The sequence below is a fragment of the Acanthaster planci genome, linkage group LG02 (genome assembly GCF_054643075.1).
Source record: "Acanthaster planci isolate LZ-2023a linkage group LG02, COTS_SCS, whole genome shotgun sequence".
In the NCBI taxonomy this organism is placed as follows: Eukaryota; Metazoa; Echinodermata; class Asteroidea; order Valvatida; family Acanthasteridae; genus Acanthaster; species Acanthaster planci.
In genome coordinates, this window is record NC_141778.1 from 27,056,547 (window position 1) to 27,079,077 (window position 22,531).

At 42.9% G+C, this 22,531-nt stretch overlaps 2 protein-coding genes across 3 annotated transcripts in view; one reads left to right on the plus strand and one right to left on the minus strand.

Annotated features, from left to right (window-relative positions):
- The window catches only part of tbck (TBC1 domain containing kinase), a 195,990-nt gene that overhangs the window by 68,204 nt on the left and 105,255 nt on the right, over window positions 1-22,531 (minus strand). The gene's annotated exons all lie outside the window — the stretch shown is intronic.
- Window positions 1-22,531, plus strand: part of LOC147800087 (xylosyl- and glucuronyltransferase LARGE1-like) — a 70,079-nt gene that overhangs the window by 20,625 nt on the left and 26,923 nt on the right. For both annotated transcript variants that reach the window (XM_087132805.1, XM_087132804.1), the window contains exons 4-9: window positions 598-914; window positions 2,407-2,441; window positions 8,607-8,702; window positions 9,911-10,072; window positions 19,090-19,221; window positions 19,400-19,495. In XM_087132805.1, the coding sequence (XP_086988931.1) occupies window positions 598-914; window positions 2,407-2,441; window positions 8,607-8,702; window positions 9,911-10,072; window positions 19,090-19,221; window positions 19,400-19,495 (838 nt within the window). The remainder of the gene's footprint in view (window positions 1-597; window positions 915-2,406; window positions 2,442-8,606; window positions 8,703-9,910; window positions 10,073-19,089; window positions 19,222-19,399; window positions 19,496-22,531) is intronic.

Genomic DNA, 22,531 nt, shown 5'->3' on the forward strand with positions numbered 1-22,531 from the left:
TGCATGCTAATCTGGCCCCTATTGAAAAAAGGTCAGCAGCGTACTGTGCCAATTTTGTGAACAAAAGAAAATTATGTAACGCCGCACAATCTGGGCTCATTTTACAAGGCAGCAGGCCTTGCTGAAATACTCCAGCCTCAATAGATGTTGCCTGTCAGATTAGAGTAGGAACCAGACAGTCCTTAGTGTGGGTGTACATGTAAGTGTCCAGTAAATGAAGAGATGAATTTTTAAAGAATTTTGAAAACCCCCCAAAAAGGGAAATTATCCTGTCCCAGCATCATCAACATTCATAAATGCCTGGCGCTAAGTGGTTAATGCCCTTGCATCTTCATAATCTCATAGTGGCCATTTACTGGTAATTTCCTCAATGGGGGGCCTCCTCAATGGTGCTGTGATACCAAAAAGGTTGTGCTTGGCCACATCTATTACAGTGTAAATAGAGGTGTACATGTACATGTATGTACATGTACATCTACCTTTGTTTATACACTTATATATTATTGTTTGACAAATAAAAATAATGTTGAGTTTTGCCAATATTAGACTTAGAGTAATGAAAATAATGACTGTCCTTTTGGTACATTTGCCTGACAGCATCTCACAAGCTCAACTGCAGCAGACCTACGAGACCTACCAGAATGTCAAAGTGAATGGCAGTGATGACACAGGCACCAGCAGCAACCAATCAACCAGTGGCAGTCCCTGCCAAAACCAACAGCCAGCTGTGCCCAAGTGTGAGATCATTCATGTAGCTGTGGTCTGTGCGGGTCACAATGCCAGCCGGGAAGTGACCAACCTAATCAAATCCGTCCTTTTCTACCGGAAGAACCCATTGCATTTCCACTTTCTGGTGGATGAGGTGGCACATATCATTCTAAAGACTCTGTTCCAGACATGGGATGTGCCTGGTGGTGAGTTAGAATTGATAATTTCCAAGGCCATGTCTCCATGTACATGTAATCTTCCTATATCCACTGTACATTCAGTTCTTAGCCTTACTGAACCCTTTAAGGTTTGTCTCCACAGTTTGTCGTGTACATAAAGTGTTAGCACTTAAAAGCCCATGTTAGTTGTTTCGATCACCGGCCGTCACATCACGTAATTGTCTAGCGCCTTCTAGCCACAGGTTAAAAATTGTGAAAAATGAATTTTGAATAGATGTCTGTGGTTAAGTTTGTCAAAATTGGCTGAAATTTGAGGTGGATGATGATCTTTACCCTGTTAAGACGTGTGAAATTTGGATCTGATGATGTCATCATACCGGAAGTTAAAATAAAAAGTCCTTTTATTCTTCAGAATTTGACAAAACGTCAAATGTAAAAGATTTAAGAGTGAATTGTCCATTAGATGAAAGCTGAAACATTGAAGTCAACTGCATGAATTGCTTATTAACTGGTGTACTTCTTCACACAGATGAAGCGCTGACAACAAAACTCCCCTTATAAAATTTTGAACTTGAAATCCCATTTGCATACAGTGCACTGGCTACTGTGTGCATGGATGTCCAATATCTGCCTGTAACATTGGCAGCACACAATGCGCAGGGCATAATACTCAGGAGCTGGCAAATTGCCAAGCATGTGGCGCTGAGAGCAGATTGCATTGTATGGAATGCCAAAAGGGACAAATGTTGAAATTCTGTGCTCTTTCCGCGATAACAATAATGTTTTGTATTGTGTTTGTATTGAACATGTCTGATTGGGTTTGAAACCTTGCAGATAGTTAGGAAGGGAAGGTTTATAAATGGAGAATTACCTCATGTGATGACAATGTTATCAGCAGACAAAAGTACATGTACCGTAAGGGAAGCGTTATCTACAAAATTGACCTTAAGTGATGATGGCGTCATTAGATGATTATGTTAAGTGACATTAAAAGTGCACTTTTCCATGCGCTCTATTTCTTGAAGTGCATGTCTTATTGGGTTGAAAGCCGTAGCAGTAAGAGCCACATGCTTTGTGCATGTAAAGCATGTAATGGAGGCCCTCTTTTTGGGGGAATCTGGCAAAACACCGAACAGCTGGCAGGGAAAGCAAGTGCTCTACTATAGCAAGGAGGGTATTGGTTGCATAGAAATTTTGAACAGCGGACTTAACAACAGCTGCTCGATTCCCGCCCGTTCCAACTTCCTTTTTTATCCAACCACAAGAGTTTCCTGAAACAGCTCAGTGTTTGTCTGCTGACAAACACAAGGTTTGTCTCGTTCTCCCTTGTGCTTGCCTTGCCTCTCTAAACAGTAGAAACTTAAAGATGGCAGCCCATGAACATGCATGAACTGTAGACTTTCTCTGCATTTGCATGTGGTGTACATGTGTACATGTGTAGTGCATCTATACATCAGACAGTGCTGAGCACCTTGCAGTAAGGTCAACTTTCAATATCTTTTTCTGTTTTTTCTTTTAGTTAAAGTCAGCTTCTACCTAGCAGAAGACTTCAAGGTAAGCTTTGCAATACATGTAGCAACTTTACTCTGCAAACTTATCACACGGAGAAGTAAGAGATCTGCATGAAATTTTTCGCTGTTTTGGCATTTTGGTGAAATAGCTCTTGTTTTCCTTGTAAATATTTTAGTTTTCTTAGCTGGTTGAATTCAGGGGGTGGCTGTCAGGGTTTGTCTTATTCCCTTGTCTTCTCTGGCTACCAGGATGAGGAAAAGGCCTTGCTGTTGTCCAGGGGGTCCCAGCCAGGATCTGGCCAGGCCTCTGGTTCGTTCGGCCCCATGGAACTGACGGGGAAGCTCCGTAGTCGACTGTGGAAGACCCGAGCAGGTAAACCGCCAGAATCTGGCAAGGACCCTGTCTGCTTGCTCAATTGTAGACCTGGTGAGCCAACTTGGACTCCAGAGAGAGTACCCCATCAGACGTCTCCTGGGCCTGTCAGCTACCATCATTGTGGAAGACGCCATGCCCTTAGTGCGACATGGCCTAGAGGAATCCACGTGGCATTCCAGCCAGCGTTTCCCTAGTGATGCCGATAAGTACAATCTTTTGTTTGACATCGGCCAAGAAGAAAATTTCTCCAACAGCCCTTGTATGTACTCCCTCTCACCCCAATACCAAAGTCACTGGGCTGGGCTCCCTGCAATTGATGGGGCCTGCCCCGCCTGGTGCGCGCGCCGTGGAGCCATGACACCCCGGCACCCACTAATTCATCTGGCTCTGCCTTTCAACTTGGCATCACCCGGTCGTCGGACCTCATTCTCCTGGTCCCTCTGCCCAGAATTCTGCAGTTTCCGTTGACCTCAACCAGGAATGCATCCCAGGTGTTCTGCCTCTCGGGGTCCCGTCTGCCACCTCCGCCACCTCTGCTGCCAGGCAAGCACAAGTGCTCTTCTTCATCAAATTCCACAAAAACCAAGAAGCACTGCTTTGACCATCACAGACATACATGTACCTCTGCGGCTTGAATGTCACTGTCTATCAGTGAAGTTCTGACCACCATTGCTCGTCGCCTCGGCATTAGACAGCCACCGGCCTCCACCACCTTGGACCTGTTTCTGGCAGACCAGCCCCTTCTGCTCTCTCTGGCCGTGAGCCATGATGACACCGGACAGGATTCCACACCAGAATCACACCAGCCGGACGTTCTCCCACTGGAGCAGGCCATTCCCAATGGGACTGCACATGGCTGTGAACAACGCAATGCCCTGTCCCTGACTGGGCAAGCAGCATTGTCATCCAAGGAGGACGAAGTTGATTCCATCAGCACCCTTACTCCATCTGATGGCCGCCTCCGTCTTCTTCAGCGAGACATGATTCAAGTGCTTGGCCTGCCATCAGTCTTTCCATTATATAGTGCCTTCTGGAAGAACATTTCTGAAGCAACAAAAGTGGAACACTATTATAACAAGGTCCTTGGAACTTTACAAAACAAAAAATAAAAATAATAAAAATAAATAAAAACAAATTTCCTGGTTGTAAATATGACCTCGTATTATCAGTGCTCATCTTATCTGTCATCGAGTATACATGTATTGGGATAATCCACCAGGCTTCCTTCTCAGATGAACATAAGCCACAGCCCCACTTATCCAGGTGGCCGTTACGCGCAGATGCCACTTAGCTTCTGACATATTTACGGCGTGGGCATCCAGATGTAATCGAGACGGCAGCACTTTCCAGGCCAGCTTCTTAGATACCTGCCCAAGGGAATTCGTGATCAGTACGTGGACCCAATCCGGAGTCTCCGTCACAGCCTTCTGGGGCGGCTCTCGCTGCCATCGATAGGCCCGTCCAGGCTACTTGTGAGTCTATCTCTAATGACCACTACAGGCCTAAACCTAAACCATGTCACCAGGCACTTAGACAGGAATGAGCAAATAGAGTTCCCAGGCAATCTTCCTATCTTTTTCAGCTCTGCCCCGGTGAATTCGCCATCATGATGCAGACCTACCAATGCCTCTCCCCAGTCCGCATCCTGAGGCATCCGAACTTAACAATCTTCTAGCAGTTGGTGTTTTTACACACCCCTTGGCACCCTGTAATCTGGAGGTTCCCCAAGGGCCCTCCGCAAAAAATTTTGCGAATCTGTTTCCACTGGGGCCTCACCACATACAACCTTGTGATCTGCACAATGACCCTTCTATGGCCCCAACTTACATGTACATGTACGTGCCACCCCCTGACCACAGATTCTGCTGTGCAGCCTTGCCATACTAAACACTGTCCCAGCGCATGTTTAAAAGTGGGTGTGTCCAAAATCTGCTTATGGTAACTGTTACGAGGTCCGTCAAAAGTAGGCCCGCTGTGAGCCAACTATTTTGTTGTGATGGCTTCCTGGGCCTTCTCTTCAGATAACACCCAGCGTGATTGAAACAAAGAGGGGTATTCTGTCAGGCCCTGCCTGTTTCTGAAATAAATGCTTTTAGTTGTTGATTCTTCGCATGATTTTGGATATCAAAGTGGTTTTTTTGTCTGCAGAGATCTGAGCGGAAATTTTTAGCACTTTCTTCCAATCAAGTTGATCATGTACAACAATTTTTTTTTTCTTGGAGTGAGCTCCTGTGGATGCTCCTTCAGTTATTCATGTTGCAAACATCATGCATCCTGACTCCTTTATGCTGGCCATTTATTTTTTATGCATGCTTGAAAATGAACATTGGTTGTGTTTTTTGGACTTCACTAGCAATCGTTTACTGGTGTATCTTAACCCCTTCTCGACGGGAATTTCTTTCCGAAAGCCGACTCCAAGAATTCCAGCCTCGCTTGGCCACGAAGGCCACCTGCCAAACTGCAAATTCTCGGTTTTTGGCCCAGCGTGCTCTGCACGCGTTGAATTATACGGTGAAAAGGCTAATTGTTCAGTGGCATGCGGCTCTGCTCAAGCTTCCACATTCCCATTGCCTCTTTTCAAAGTGAGGACTATTGTGAAGCTGGTGATTATGATGCAAATTCGGGTCTTTTCATTTCTGGGCTACACACAAAGGCCGATCACCATATATACATGTACAACAGCCAGGGCCTGCCTTCTTTCACCATGTTCGCTCGAGCATGGGCTGAGAACAATAGCTGAAAAGCGGGCTGAGGATCTCAATTTTTACGCGTCCTGGCCATGTGAGTACCTATTAGATCAGAATTAGATCGAGCAGTCTGACGCTGTCAAGACGGCCTGGTGGGGTTTTATACCCCGAATTTTGGGTTTTACCAACATACATGTAGGTGTCACAAAGGTCAACGAATCCATAAGGGCTGAAGTGTACACTTTCCTGAGCGCAAGCACAAACAAAGCCCAGCGTGATAGCTGAAGGCACGGGGTTAGATGCTCAACAACCATTTCTCAATATCGTGGAGTCTATCATTAACTCGGAACCCGACTTTAAGCAATCGATTAATCAGTTTCAAGTCTTCCCACCGTACGCCAAAAACTCCTTTGAACTTAGTGGAGAAACCCAGATTATATGTGGTTCTTTTTGACATGGATCTCAGCATTGGCAAGTTTGAGGGATACAGGAATAATTTACAAATTGCGACCTCTAAGAAACAAACAGGGTTGCAACCTACGCTGAACTTGCAAAGTGCCCCAGAACTAGAAAAAGACCGTGATTTTGAAACAAAGAGTTTAGACTTGCAAGAAAACAAAGAAATTTTCTTCCACGCCAACCGCCACCTGCTTTATCACCTTTAGAAGTTCAAATTGAAGAAAAATTGTCTATAACTATCTGGGCATTAACTACTAGTGTCGTTTTTCTTTTGTTGTCAAACTCTTAAAAAAGTTGTTAAATATCTCATAAAATTTTACAAGGTACTTAAGTCACATAAAGCCAAATTTTAAACAAATTTGTTGGAAATAAACAAGCACCAATGCACCCACCCCTAAAAACAAAGCCCACACATGCTCTGCAAACCAACCTACTATTTTACCCACAATGTATTACTTAACACACTCCCAATCACCCCAGGTAAAAATGTCATGATGATGCCATCAAGTAATTTTTTATTGATTTTAGCCCATTGACCTTGCACACATTTTCAAGGCAACATTTTGGTAACTTAGCCATGTTTCATTGTCATCCAAGTTACACCAAGTACTGTTAAACAAAGATGATACGCACGCTAACAGTCACCACATATGCAAATTACTCAGGTGCCTATTATTTACTTGCTGAAAAGATTTGATCACCCGTGGTGCACCCTGACCTCCCACAATGCAATGCGGCCTCGCCGCTATGATCCTCCTTCTTTTCTCAGCGCTGTAATGTAACGAGCCTTTTTGGGAAACCCATACCCCATTCACCTCCTGTTACCTCGATGAGGTTTGCAGGGAGGCCATAAACATGGACTGACTGTACGCTGTTACTCCATTGCAGACCGTCCTCTACCCTTCCAGGAAAAGGCACGCAAGCAATCACTATGATGTGGCTTGGTGGTGCGTCCTCACCTTCCCATCCTCCGTTGGTTCAGTGCTACTCTGCATATGTATTGGTAATCTGCGTAGGTTGCAGGCAGTAGACTCTCCCCCCACCTAGAGTGGGTTGAATCTACTGCTGCATACCTACCAGATTACCAGTCTCTCTCCCTCCTTCCCACACGGCCTTCGGTGCACTTTGTGCATTGAAAAGAGGCTGAATATGGCTGACGCCTTCGTGGGGGCGAGTAAGTGGGAGCGCACTATTGGTGATCAAGAATTTAACGAATGGAAGTAATGGACTAGGAAATAATGCATAGGTATTGGTAATATGGTACTGTACATGTAGGTATGCAGTAGTAGACTCAACCCACATTAGGTGGGGGAGACTCTCATCTTCTTGGTAGTCCCAAATTACTGCTAACTTCATTTAAATTATGGTCTGGGATCGGAGTGGATGTCCTCAGTCTAGCTGAAGCCAAATTGAATACAACATCAGACTCCACAGATAAGCTGAGATCATCACAACTGTTTTACAAATTGATGCTTGAATTACTGAAATATGACGAGTCGAAGTTCGGAAGACCACAGTTGCAGCTTTCCCATTAGTATGTTGGATGCTCAGTGAGTTCATTATAGATGTATTCATTCATGCCAGTGCAGTTTCTGTGAAACCACGAGTCAAATCCCTCGCATTCTGTTGCCTGTTGGCCGTACTTACCTGCCTGATTACATACCATGCATGGATATTTGGGTCAATCTGGGCTACATCTCCCACTAGCACAATGATTAGTAACATGTACATATAGGTTTTATGAGACATCAGTTTTAAGTTAACTTCAGTCCGAAGTCTCCCATCCATAGCTGCAGTTCTGCTAGACGACTGTTTTGGAACAAACTCATTTGATCCTTGGTGAACATGTAGTTATGGTATGTTAAGGGGGGGTGCCATCCAGTGCTCGGAAAATATCAGGTCCGGCACTTCTGGTAGTGGGTTATTCATAAGAATGTGGCACAGAATCAGCAGGAAAAAAACTGTGATCTGCAACATTTTGTGTCGATCAGTTGCCATGTTCATTGCTCGAAAATGGGGAGGTCCAAGTTAGTAGTAGACCTAATTCCGATAAAAATGAGGTGATAAAAATACAAACAGTAGCGATCCACGGTAGAACCGTGTGGTGGGCCCATACTGGTCAGCCCGGGAGACCCATTGCCGCGACACTGGCGCAGTAGTGTTTGGGGACGCAATCTTGTGTTTGTGTCAGGCAAGAGTGACAGATTGATAATAAATGACTGCAAGCCACGAAAATCCTTGGACTTCCCAGCGTCTTTTGTCGGCGTGAGAAAGACCCCTAAAGGCAGTTGACGTTACAATATTGTAGATGAAAATAGAAATCATGTGATGATGAAGTCTTCAGGTGACGCGTCACATGACGTGAAAGATGCACCTGTGAAAGCCATTATATATCTTCTGAATTTATGTCTGATTTGATTGAAATATGCAAGAAGAGCAAAATGACATGTTGAAAACCTCTATGGTTGTTTGTCACAACCACATCTCTAGTTGTTTTGGTCTCATGTTGCCTGTGATTGGTTGAGTGGAAATGGCACAAATAGTCTTTTACGGACCCTGTTTTTCAATCAGCATCATTCCAAATAATGATGTTAATAATAAGAATTAATAATCTAATCCTGAGAAATCTTGCTGCCTTGCATGCCGTTAAACAGCTGCTCACATACTCTATCTTCTTTAATTGCAGAGTGATGTGTCATGGATACCCAACAAGCATTACTCAGGTCTCTTTGGTCTCATGAAGCTACTAATCACCAAGATCCTTCCTGTTGATATTAAAAAGGTAATGTGTTGTAGCAATATGAACTTTTGCATAAACATGTGTACATACATGTACTTGACATTAGGCAACATTACACCTGCTTCACTGTTTATCAATGCATCATGGTTTAACTATGGAGAACATATTTCTTTTGCAACAAAGTATTGATGTAACTGTATTGTAGGTACATGTCTTGTATATAAACTTGCAATTGTAGTAATAGACCTGCAACAATGATTTAAGGTGATGGTTACTGCAGTGCATTGTGGGTGAAATGTGGGAACGATTGTATGCACGCTATTGTAAACACTATGTGCATGGAAAATTTTCAAAAAGGTCCTGAGAGTGAGAAATCGTATATTTTCCAAAATGGTTCTTTTTAACTGTTGTGTGCCATCGTTTGCATCAAGCACACGCCGAAGGCCAAAATTGCAGTTTTTCAAGCTTCCACGAGACCACAAGTTAGCTCCGTCTAAAGTTTTGCGAAGACTAGCATGACTGACGATCGTGTCCTCCATCTTGGATTTCAATCTCCACTTTTCACCCACATTGCACTATGGTAGACACTGCTTTACGTCATTATGTTTTAGGTCTAATTGTTGAACCAAATCTGTTGACAATCCACAACATTTGTGTTGTGCCAATGCTGTTCTGTGCTCTACTGGTTTAGGAACATTCAGCTGGAGATTGAATATGCGCCCTCTGTATGTGTGAACAGTTAGCATACATGTACACATATGTAACCCATTCAAAATCCACAATATTTGTCCACAGCTGTTAGCAATTTGTACATATCGCACCCACATTTGTCTACTATTGATTTTATCAGTGCTTTACAAGGGCTGTGCTGAGCAACAGATAAAGGGCGTATGTTTGGTTTCATTTTTTTCAGTTTTGCTGTTCGAAACGTGTGTCTCAATTCCAAAACTATGTCTATGTAAAGAAAAGATCGGTTTCTTAAAAAAAAAAGTTGAACATAAACTTTTTTGTGTCCAAGGAATGCCCCTAACTTTGTTCCTATGCATAGTATTTTACAGTCTATTGTGGGGTCAGTTTGCTGGGGAATTTCATGACAGCAAAATGTCTTATTGATGTTAGATTTTATAGTATTGATGGTTGTTTAAGTTCTTGACTGCATGGGAGATGTGTACGCAGTTTCTGTAAAGCCTGTAAGAGCACACCCCTGTTTAGGAGTGCATAACCCTTGTGTTTGTATATTTCCCCAACAGACCATAGTGTTAGACATTGACGTGACCTTTGCCACTGACATCGCTGAGCTGTGGAGGATATTTGTTAAGTTGACTGGCAAGAAGGCCATTGGTCTGGTGGAGAACCAGAGTGACTGGTATCTGGGAACCTTATGGAAGAAGCACAAACCCTGGCCAGCACTGGTGAGGTGGTAGTGGGTTTAAAGACATTTCAGAGTCAAGCTGGGAACCACTCATACTGTCCTCTGGCCACTTTTGTTTAATAGCAGATCTAACAGGAATAATTCATTCGTGTAGTGTGTAAACATGCATTTACCTGAAAAGAGATGGTTAGACCCCTTTTGAACCGCAGGGGTGAAGTCTTGATATACTATCCCACAGACAGCAAACCATCCTTTGTTGATTATGTGTGGTCTCATACAAAGACAAATGCATTTGGAAACCTCATATTAACAGACTGTATGCACATACCTGTATGAACTCAGAATTTTCCACACAGATTGTAACTTGTATTTTGCATACCATAAAAATGTGTGAACTGCTTAAATCCCCATCACACTCAAACATCTTACTATGTCCTCAGGAAATTGGGAGAGCATAGCTAATCATGATGAAATCTTGCACATTGTAGAAAGAACTCAGTGTGAACTGATAGCAACGTGGTAGGTCTTCATGGACGGGAGGTCATGCCAAAATTTTGAGAATGCTCAAAGTTTGTGTAGCAGGGCTCTAATTTCTTGGTGGAAGCAAATATCCTTGTTGGAAGTTACTCAGAAGTTCAGTCTACCTTGGTCTTGCGATATTAAACCTGCGATTTCTTGTTATGCATTTTAGTATTGAACAAATGTTTAGTTTGCGTGTTATTTAATTTTGCAAGTCCCCTATTGAGTCCCTTTTTCGGCAACTCAGTAACAACCTAGTACGATCTTGAAAGAACTTTTTACCCACTTTTCTTAGATTCATCTTGTCCTACCCACATGTTATGAAATATTACAAAATAGAAGGCTCTTCCAGGTTATCATCACAGTGTGATGAGGGCATTAGTCCTTATGTACAGGGATTTTTGACTCTCTTATGTAATGTCTGAAGAAAAATAGCCTCTACCAGGTGACCTCATGGGAGCACACTGATGTATTGCGCTACTACTGTCATTAGAAATATGCATAAAAGTACAACCTGCGAAAACATTTCTAGGGCCAGCAAGGTATATTTACAGACGACTATACTGGGGAATTGCTTCCATCATAGCCACTGCCTGTGGAATGCCAAGTCAGCACTGTTGTGTGCTTGAACACCTCTGCTTTTGGGTTACTGCTACCATTTGCTATTTATTAATTATATGCAGACTCAAAATTGTTTTGTTACGACAACTCCATGGAAATGCCACCAGGTACATGTAGATATCATGAAATCAGTGACACAGAGACAGTTTTTTAGGTGAATTGAATGTCATGTGAATTTAGGGTCATGTTCCAATACTGAACTGTAGTGACCTTGTGACAGCCCTTAGTGAAACTACAGAGGGCGCTAATATTGTAAGAGCCTTTCTTCTTTAAAGAAGAATGTCTATGAGTAACAACATAATTGGTACAATACTTAAACAACACATAATCAACTAGTGAACAAATATATCTGAACAAATTTTACAAGTGGACAAAAAAATATGCAGACAAAGGGATTTTTTGCTTGTTGTCTGGCCACCCACTGAGGATGCAGTGTATGACAGTTTCCTGGCTCTCATCGTCAGCCTAAGCTGACTTGATTTGCTCATGGATTTTTGTGTGTAATCAAATGTGTGTTGATCATGTGAACACTTTCGACTTCCTCCTCAATGGCAAATTGGTTGCTTTTCTTGAGATATGCACGCACCTGTTAGTTGCCTGAGAGGCTTGCTGATGTAAGAGAGATCTGGTAGGAATTTGGCAAAGTATTTTACCATTCCCACAAATCTCTGTACTCCTTCCACATCTGTTGGTTGTTCCATGTGGAGGATGCATAGCCTCAACCTTGTCAGGGTCCGGCTTAAGTCCTGAGCTTAGTAGGTGGTGTCTGATGAATGTCACCTCATGGCACTTGCATTCAGACTTGGCTCTGTTCAGTTTGATGTTCATTTGTTTGCAGTGATCAAGAAACTGCAGTGTGTCATGTTTCTATCGTGATCTATGATAACTCATCAGCAGCGCTACTTTGGTCTGTGATCAAAATGTCATCAGCGATAGTATGATTACTAGGCTTGTGTTGTAGTCCCGGTTCCGAGTGGAACTGTGGATCCAAAACAAAATTGAAGTCAGTGGCTCTGCTTTTGTGCAGAACCGGGTACCCACCATTGGCGGTTCCACATTCAAAGAGCCGACTCGAAACATCAAATCAGAGTCCCAGTCACGGCTTAGCGCCTGTGAGTGACAACTCCAAACATTGAATCTTAGTCACCGTTGCTCCCGCGTGTACGTGTATAGCATGCTATACATTTAGCAAGGCACCCTTCCACACAAGGGAAAATGCGTACACAAATGAACTGTAAAATACCCTTGTGTCTGGGTACCAAACCACATTGATTATAGCATGTGTGGTGCAGTGGAGCTTTGACGGCCGGCTGTGACTTCAACACAATACAATACAATATTTATGTGTGAGGTGTTGTACTTTCTGCATATACATGTACATGTATGACATCAGGCAAAATCGTCGCATGGTTAAGAAATGGCCTAGCCATTGCTCAAACTTATGCACCAGTTAGGGTCTTGGTTTTCAACTTCTCACTTCAGAGCCGGTTCCATGCATGGATCCGGGCAATGGCATAGCTTACAAGATAGTGGACATATCAGAGTTTTTGATGCGCCCACTGTGGACGAATGACCAGTTTATGCATGGTCCATAGCCATTTACGATACGTTGGCACATGTTCAATAAGTACACGTGATCCAGTCCATACATGAAGTTCCACCGCATGGTCGACGATTCCATTTGTATTGTGGTTAAAGTTACATGTACTTGCAATAACAAATTGGTTGTTGTTCTGATTATAGTCTTTTTATACATGGACATAGAGTGGAAAATAGTGCAGGAGGAAGCAGTGCTGAGTTGTATCATGGTTGTACATACATGTTGTAGATTTATTCCAGCTATGACTAGTCTACGAAGAGGTAAAAATAAAATTCAAAATACCCTCTGTGGATAATCTTAAAGCCCAGGAAACGTCAAAAGCCAGTCTGTTGTGCCATTGGTGAGTGCAGTGCAGTGGCGAGTGCGGCATGGCAGTGACAGATCTTTAATGTGTTTTATTAAACCTTATGCTTTTCTGTATATCTTTGGAAGCCGGTTCTAACTCAGAATCACGGTCCTTAGCTGGAGCCGTAACCGACTCTAAGAATTCTGGAACCGCCCAACACTAATGAATACCAGTGAGACCTTCGAGGCTCTGATCCAATCTCTTTTGGAATAGTTCAGGAGATGGCGAGTGTCCAAATGGTAGTTGGCACCACTGGTATCTGCCCCAAGGTATTTGGAAGGTTGTTAGATGAAATGATTCCTCATCCAACTCGCATTGCAGGAACCCTTCTTTGCAGTCTGTTTTGCTGAATATCTTGACCTTGGCCAGTTTTGGAAGAACATCATCAATAACCAGCAAGGGGTAATGTTCACGCTTTAGAGCTGCGTTCAAGTGCCGTTAGTCTATACAGACAACAAGTTTTTTTCTTTTGGCTTGACTACATTCACCAAGTTGCAAACCCAGTCTGTATGAGGTCTTTTGACCTTCTTCAGCACTTGAAGTTCTTCAAGTCTGTCAAGTTCTTGCTTGAGTTTATGGGCTTGTCAGCAATAGGAACGTGACGTGGAGCCATCACTACTGGCTTGGAACCAGGCTCAATCTGTAGATGTACCTGACCTGGCATGTGTCTCAAGCCTTCAAACACTGTTTCATAGTTTTTGAAGATTGTTCAGGCTGGATCACATGTGCAGTAACTAGTGGAGTAGAAGTCTTGCAAGGGTGCGAATTGTCCTGCAGTTCAGCAACTGCAATGTTCTCATACTTCACTTTTATCAGCTTCATTTGTTGCGCTGTGCTTGACCCTATCAGTGGTGCATGTTTGTCACCTTTAACAGCCACAAATGGTACAAGGAACTTTTTTTATTTTTAGGATTTTTTATGTGCAGTTTGCAAGTACTTACTGAAGGCATAGTGTCCTTGTATGTAGAAAGATTCTGACTAGTTTCAGTTATTTCATTCCTCGTGGGCAAACAAGCCTCCAGTATAATGTTGCATTGGAATTTTCTCACTGTCACAGAATTGCCTGACAGTTACCTTTAATTTGCATCAGTGTGAATATCTTTTGTGCATGATGACGTTTTGCATTCTTGTGTACATACATCACTTCACCATTAGTGCACGTATCAGTCATTATGATCCAAGCACATTCTTCTCAGATGAGCTTTCACTTTGTACAACAGTGCACTGCCCTTAGATTTACATGTATATTTGTACGCATGTTTGGTACTTGATTTTCCTTGTCTCAAGTTAGTATGGGCGATGGGCGATATACACTATAACAGTCTCTTTATCTATCCAGATATAATTTCGTAGCTGTCCCAAACTTGCTTGAATTTTTCCTTACTTGATTTTAAGTTATCTGTTTGCAAATTTAATGATCCTGGTAGTGGCACTTTAGATCTAGAATGAGTTGCCGTCTTTTTTGTGCCCAAATGATCTCTAAGTATACAATGAAATTCAATGTATAAGAAACTGCCAAAGGACCCTTAGTTTAAAACATCAGCAGCTAAGACTCTTAAAACTCTTCACAGTTGAAATGCACACTGACACATGCCTAACAAAATAGCACTTGGAAGTACATTTATACCCTGACAATGTATGCAGTTAGAGTGTGTGACTTAACCAGTTATCACAGCAAAAATGAACCTGATGTTTTTTATTTGTGATTGTGAAGTTGTACATACACAGCCAACATGCGTACGTGAGTCCATACAGAATGCGGTAGAGGTGGCAGGGTCATTCAGTGACACGAAGTGCAGGCGTGGTAAGTCAGCGAATATTCCCAAACACGTTGTGTCAAGTGGGTCAGCAGAACTGTAGGTTGCGTGGAAGTCTGCATAGATTCTGACACCATGTTTCGTTATGACACTTCTGTGGGGATGCTGCAAGGTGGATAACAATAAATCAGTGACACAGAGACAGGTGAAATGAACGTCATGTGAATTTACATGTAGGGTCACGTTCCAATACTGAATTGTAGTGACCTCATGACAGGACTGCCCTTGATAAAACTACAGAGGGCGCTGTTATTGTAACAAAATGAAACACTGACACACAAATTTGGAGGTTATGCCACAGTCACATGAATTTCTTTTTAAGGAAGTGAAGTAGGGTGATGTAGGCAGTAAGTGTTTTTGGAAGCACATTGTACTTCAGCCCATCGATTACCTTAGGGCGCTTCTGTTCAATTTCTGATTGGAGCTTGCTCCAATATTACACATCCTAGGTCAAATGTCAGACCAAACTAATATGGACTGTGGGTAAAGGAGAGCATGGCTATGCAAAAGTACAGGGATTCGTTGCCGGAGAGCATATTCATCTGTGGCACACTAGCTCATTAGTTCCAGTATGAATTATCAACAATCGGGGTGGATACCTTGCATTTGTTGACAAACCGGCTATCAGATGAGGCGCCCACACCAGCACTCCCTTTGCCTCACCACATTTATACCTGTATGGTGTACAGGCAAGTTCAGTGTCCATTCAGCTCAGCGAGTTGTGCTACATGTACAAGAAAGGCATCTTAGTGTGTTGCTAACCAGGCTTATGTCATCAAACTAATTAGACATGTCATGCTATGATAAGGAGAAGGATTAGTATTGAAGAACCAACAAAATAGCCAAGCAATGGGATGGAACATTTTAATCTGGTGACATTATTGTTTCTAAACATACTTCTGGTAAAGGTGTCTACTATCCCCACCAAGGAATGAAATAGAACCTCCTAATGTGCAGAAACTATTCACTTCTGAACGAACTTCTAATAAGTGATGACTACCATCCCCAAAGGTACGTCCATGTTCAATAAGAACTGTTAATATGTGGCTGATCCTCGTAACCCCCACAATAGAAATCTGAGTATCATCTATTGTCAAAATTGCACGTAGGCACATGATGTGTGTATGACAGAAAGCAATCTGATTGCCTACAACCCATGTTGCGAATGTTATCATAAGGCATGCATACTCCTGCTGTTTGTATTACCATATTAAACTGATATTGGGTGAAAGGCTGACTGTTAAAGTGGCAGAAAAATGGACCCATAGATGAGGGTTGGGCTGCGTTATATTGGAGAAATGCAGAGACTGGGCAAAGCACTTTATCTGCTGATCGAACGCACTAATCAGATGGATTGTGGGGGACAACTTTGATTGTTCTTGGAATGTCAGAGAAGAATGCAAACTGACACATTTAGTGTGCAAACGTCGTCAAACTGGATGTCTGATGCCAACAATACCCCATCGTGGATGTGCCATTTGGCAAATTCCCCAATTGGCAAAAATCAAAAAAAGATACGTGGCAATGTAGCTGATGAAAGCCCCTGCAATAATAACCAAGCTGTGAAATGACGAATGTCATCAGCTGAAATGGACTCTTCATTTCCTGTAGGAAACTGGCCCCCAAACTGATTCAAAGCCCAAAGCCCTCGGTGCAAGAGCTGTACTTAGTAATCAGTTCACTGGGCTATCTATAAGACTTGTGGAGTGGACCGCTGCTCAGAAATGAGACATCTGAAAACAAGACGAGGCATCTGCTGTCTCATGATATTGTCTTGGTACACGGACTGCCTTGAATGAAACATTGGAATGCAAACATGCATGTACATGTAGCAGCACAAAGCAAAGAATGAGTGGCATAATCCGTTCATAGGACATACCACAGCAGTATGTGTCAGTATGGAAAGTGACTTTGTAGCCAGCAAGGATTGGCGCCCAGCATTGTAGGGCAACATAGAGTGGCTACAGCTGTAAGAAGGCAATCAAGAGGGGATTATGCAATACACTGTTGGGCCAGCGATTCTGGATGCATTTGCCCCCCCCCCAAAGTATGCACCTGCTTGCAGCCACATTTGTGTGGAGTTCCAGCATTTCATTTGACTGCCAATCAGAAGCAGCAAATACTGATGTGTCATTATAGTGGGGAATGAAGCCCAACCATGTCAGTAAATCTAATCACACACTCTGGGAAACACAAACCCTATTAAAAGGCTGCCTGAGCCTGCTAGTGAGTGCAATCTAATGCCGCAAAAAGGCCTGGTCCGGTGGAATTGCCTTAGACAACAAATTAAGGGAACCTACGAGAGACTAAATGTCAACTAAGGACATTTTACGCCTATCAACACTGTTTGAATTTGCTAAGTAATTACTTGAACCCTCTCTAGAGGAACTTGCACTTGTCCTGCAATTGCAGCGATCTCCAATCTCAGATATATTACAGTCTTAACTGAGCTGATAGTTTTCTCATGTGCAAAGGGGCCTCCAAGCTCTCCGCAAATAGTTTTGAATGTGTCAAGTAAATACAAACTATAATGATTCTCAAAACATGATGATTCTACAAAAATCGCCAAAGTAGTGAGTCACATATGAAACGAACTTAACTCGAAATTTAAAAAAGGTGCTAAATTTTTCAAACCAGGGAACATGAAATGCTACAACCCATTGGTAAGCACTTATCATAATAGTGCATTCCATCAAATTTAAACCCGAACAGCTTGTAATTATCAGGGAAGCAGTCGAAAAGTAGATTTAAAATCGGCTTTAACTAACCAAGCCGGTTCTCTTATATGGCTGTGGTTACCTTGTTGGCCCACCAGCTCTACATCGATACCTATTGTGGCCACTGCCCTGACATTTGCAAAACTATGGGCTTAGTGGCAATTATGGTAATGACAACCATTGGGGCCATTGAAAGCAAAGCGTTGGTCAGGATGGTTTCCAGCTACTTGTGTGCCTCACAGCGACACTGAGCATGCCCTGATACTCCAGCTGCTGCAACAGTGAGCCAAAGCTCAAAATCAAGGCTCAGTTTCTTGTTTTAGGCAAAACTGCTATCATACATATGCCAGGCAAAGCCAAGAAATTGGAGAGAGGCTAGTCTAACTATTTCGGCATATTTAAGCAGCTTGAAGCATGAAGGTATGAAAGGCAGACTGCCACATGTCTAGCGTCTTGATTTTGCACCGCATTGTACCCAGTTTACGCACAACTGGCTTTTCTACATCCAGAACCAGTGACAAATTTGGAAGACCACATCTGCCTTTGCTATGATTGCAGTAGCTGAATCGTAGGGAGTACCATTAACTGGATATGACCCCCGCTCCTGCAGATGCTCCAACTGAAGGAACAGTGCAAGAGATGGATTGACCAAATGTCCAGTTCGGGTCCAAATGCTCGACCTGCGCCGTCCACTGTCAATGTAAATGTTGAGGCTGCTAGGGCTGCATGGTAGCCATCAGCCATCTGGGAGACATTAGTCATCTGTGTGTATGCACTGCTGCCTTTCAGATCTGTCAGCCGGGCAGTGGTGGCCCCACTGGCTGCTGCTGAGACAGCAGGAGGTGTCACCGATGTAGTCTTCTTTCTCTTCTTTCCAGCAGTGCTTGCAGATGGTCAGTCTGCCAGAAAGTGCTTGGGCGTCCATGTGTTCCAAGGTCGAGGCGATGAAAACACCATGCCAATAAATCTCTCACCAAACAGAAGCTGTACCAGTAGGTTCTACAAAGTCCATGGGCCAAGAACTGCACTTCACCAAACAACAGCTAAATGGGTTCCAAATATAGAGATCAATAGGAGACTCACATCCAGCAGTCTGAGGCTAAACATTAATTTGCCAAAATACAATCCTGCTGTCTCTTAAAGTTGCTCAATTTAAAACATTAATGAAGTTGTGAAGTAGTGTATAGACTTGTCTAGTGTGTAGACAATTGTGATTGCGTCTTTTAGCAACATTGCTTTCATTCTGTAATTTTTGAGGCTTCAAAAAGATGATGAGATGATGAGCTGATCAGCGTCTCTCATGCAGAATTGTTATTGAAGCTTTGACGCAAGAGTTATTGATTAGTTGTGGACTTATTTGAAACGTTGATGAGATATCTTGTAAATTTCGGACTTAAAATGCATCTGGTCGCAAGTGAATTATTATTTCTCTTCCAGGGGCGGGGTTTTAACACAGGGGTGATGCTCTTTGACCTCTACAAACTAAGGGAGTTGAACTGGATGCAGATGTGGCGACTGACAGCTGAGAAGGAACTCATGAGTCTTCTATCAGTGTCACTTGCTGATCAGGTACATAAGTATTTGCACACTATTCAGGAAAACAACTCAAACTTGGCAAGAACTTCTTCAGACATATAATTCGATTCCATTATTTTGCTGGTGTTTTCTTCATATATGCAGTGTAAGGTTGTTAAATAATGTGTAATTTTGTATAAGAATAAAATTTTCTGTTTTACTTACATTTCAGGATATCATTAATGCAGTCATCAAGCAACATCCTTACATTGTGCACCACTTGCCCTGTGCATGGAACCTTCAGTTGAGTGACCACACTCGCAGTGAGGTATGTAAATGAATAACATAGTTATCTAGTCTGTGCTATTAACGTCTTGTTCCAAGCCCAACCCATACATGTATATTGCAAAGTCCATCTTATCCATTTCCTTTTTTTTCATTAGTTCATCAAAGGTAAGAGTCAACTTCATGTTCAACCGTTCTTCTGTGCGTTTTGTGTCAGTAGAAATACTCTAGTGGGTAAAATTGCCATGTGTCTATTTCTATTCCCCTTGCGTCCATGATTAAAATGATTAAAGCATCTGAAAATTAGTGTTTCAAACCTGGCTTTTGTTAGAAAGGAATAACAGAACTTGAAATTAGGCATTGTAGGTCAACATTGAATTTAGGGCATTGAGATACATGTACATGTAGCATCGGTATTGTCAATGTATTGGTATTACTCAATCTGGATCTTCTGCTATGTGTACACACCCTTTGCCTGAATGCAACATCTGTTCCAGGGTAAAACTTTATAGTGTAGCTCCACTTCTCATTCTAAGAATGTTTATCTTCTGTCTTGTGTTACTTTACTTCTTGTTCTAATCATGTTCCTCTTCAGTACAGTTGTCCTCCACTTCTCATTCTGAGCATGGTCGTCAATCTAGCGATGCTCCACTCCCTCCAATCATGCTCCTCAATTTAGTGATACTTTCTCCTCAGCCTAGTGATGCTCCACTCCCTCCAATCATGCTCCTCAATCTAGTGATACTTTCTCCTCGGTCTAGTGTTGCTCCACTCCCTCCAATCATGCTCCTCAATCTAGTGATACTTTCTTCTCAGTCTAGTGATGCTCCACTCCCTCCAATCATGCTCCTTAATCTAGTGATACTTTCTCCTCAGTCTAGTGTTGCTCCACTCCCTCCAATCATGCTCCTCAATCTAGTGATACTTTCTTCTCAGTCTAGTGATGCTCCACTCCCTCTAATCATGCTCCTCAATCTAGTGATACTTTCTCCTCAGTCTAATGATGCTCCACTCCCTCCAATCATGCTCCTCAATCTAGTGATACTTTCTCCTCAGTCTAGTGATGCTCCACTCCCTCCAATCATGCTCCTCAATCTAGTGATACTTTCTCCTCAGTCTAGTGTTGCTCCACTCCCGCCAATCATGCTCCTCAATCTAGTGATACTTTCTTCTCAGTCTAGTGATGCTCCACTCCCTCCAATCATGCTCCTCAATCTAGTGATACTTTCTCCTCAGTCTAATGATGCTCCACTCCCTCCAATCATGCTCCTCAATCTAGTGATACTTTCTCCTCAGTCTAGTGATGCTCCACTCCCTCCAATCATGCTCCTCAATCTAGTGATACTTTCTTCTCAGTCTAGTGATGCTCCACTCCCTCCAATTATGCTCCTCAATCTAGTGATACTTTCTCCTCAGTCTAGTGTTGCTCCACTCCCTCCAATCATGCTCCTCAATCTAGTGATACTTTCTCCTCAGTCTAATGATGCTCCACTCCCGCCAATCATGCTCCTCAATCTAGTGATACTTTCTCCTCAGTCTAGTGATGCTCCACTCCCTCCAATCATGCTCCTCAATCTAGTGATACTTTCTCCTCAGTCTAGAGATGCTCCACTCCCTCCAATCATGCTCCTCAATCTAGTGATACTTTCTCCTCGGTCTAGTGATGCTCCACTCCCTCCAATCATGCTCCTCAATCTAGTGATACTTTCTCCTCAATCTAGTGATGCTCCACTCCCTCCAATCATGCTCCTCAATCTAGTGATACTTTCGCCTCAGTCTAGCGATGCTCCACTCCCTCCAATCATGCTCCTCAATCTAGTGATACTTTCTCTTCAGTCTAGTGATGCTCCACTCCCTCTAATCATGCTCCTCAATCTAGTGATACTTTCTCTTCAGTCTAGTGATGCTCCACTCCCTCCAATTATGCTCCTCAATTTAGTGATACTTTCTCCTCAGTCTAGTGTTGCTCCACTCCCTCCAATCATGCTCCTCAATCTAGTGATACTTTCGCCTCAGTCTAGCGATGCTCCACTCCCGCCAATCATGCTCCTCAATCTAGTGATACTTTCGCCTCAGTCTAGAGATGCTCCACTCCCTCCAATCATGCTCCTCAATCTAGTGATACTTTCTCCTCAGTCTAGTGTTGCTGCACTCCCTCCAATCATGCTCCTCAATCTAGTGATACTTTCTCCTCAGTCTAGTGTTGCTCCACTCCCTCTAATCATGCTCCTCAATCTAGTGATACTTTCTCCTCAGTCTAGTGATGCTCCACTCCCTCCAATCATGCTCCTCAATCTAGTGATACTTTCTCCTCAGTCTAGTGATGCTCCACTCCCTCTAATCATGCTCCTCAATCTAGTGATACTTTCTTCTCAGTCTAGTGATGCTCCACTCCCTCCAATCATGCTCCTCAATCTAGTGATACTTTCTTCTCAGTCTAGTGATGCTCCACTCCCTCTAATCATGCTCCTCAATCTAGTGATACTTTCTCCTCAGTCTAATGATGCTCCACTCCCTCTAATCATGCTCCTCAATCTAGTGATACTTTCTTCTCAGTCTAGTGATGCTCCACTCCCTCTAATCATGCTCCTCAATCTAGTGATACTTTCTCCTCAGTCTAGTGTTGCTCCACTCCCTCCAATCATGCTCCTCAATCTAGTGATACTTTCTCCTCAGTCCAGTGTTGCTCCACTCCTTCGTGATTAACGTGCACCCTCATAACGAACCGCTAAATCAGCATTTGGATTTGTGATTCTTAATCATCCAGTTCTACAAAGGTGACTGAGGTCACAGGAGTTTAGGAAGTGCTTGGTATAAATCTTGCCCATAAATTTGTAGCAGCCATTCATGATTTGAGCAACTGATGGGGCAGTATTCATGGATTAGTTTCCAAAATACCTCACGTCACATCTTTGGAAATGGATTTGTACTTGTAACTTATAAGGAAGTGTAATGCCATTACAATATTTTGAGCAAGTAGGATTTTTTGCAATAATTTTGTTGGTTGACTTTAACAAAGTTTGAAATGATCTGTTCTGTCTGTAATCAATTCACTGATCTCTGCTATTCTAACCAGGGG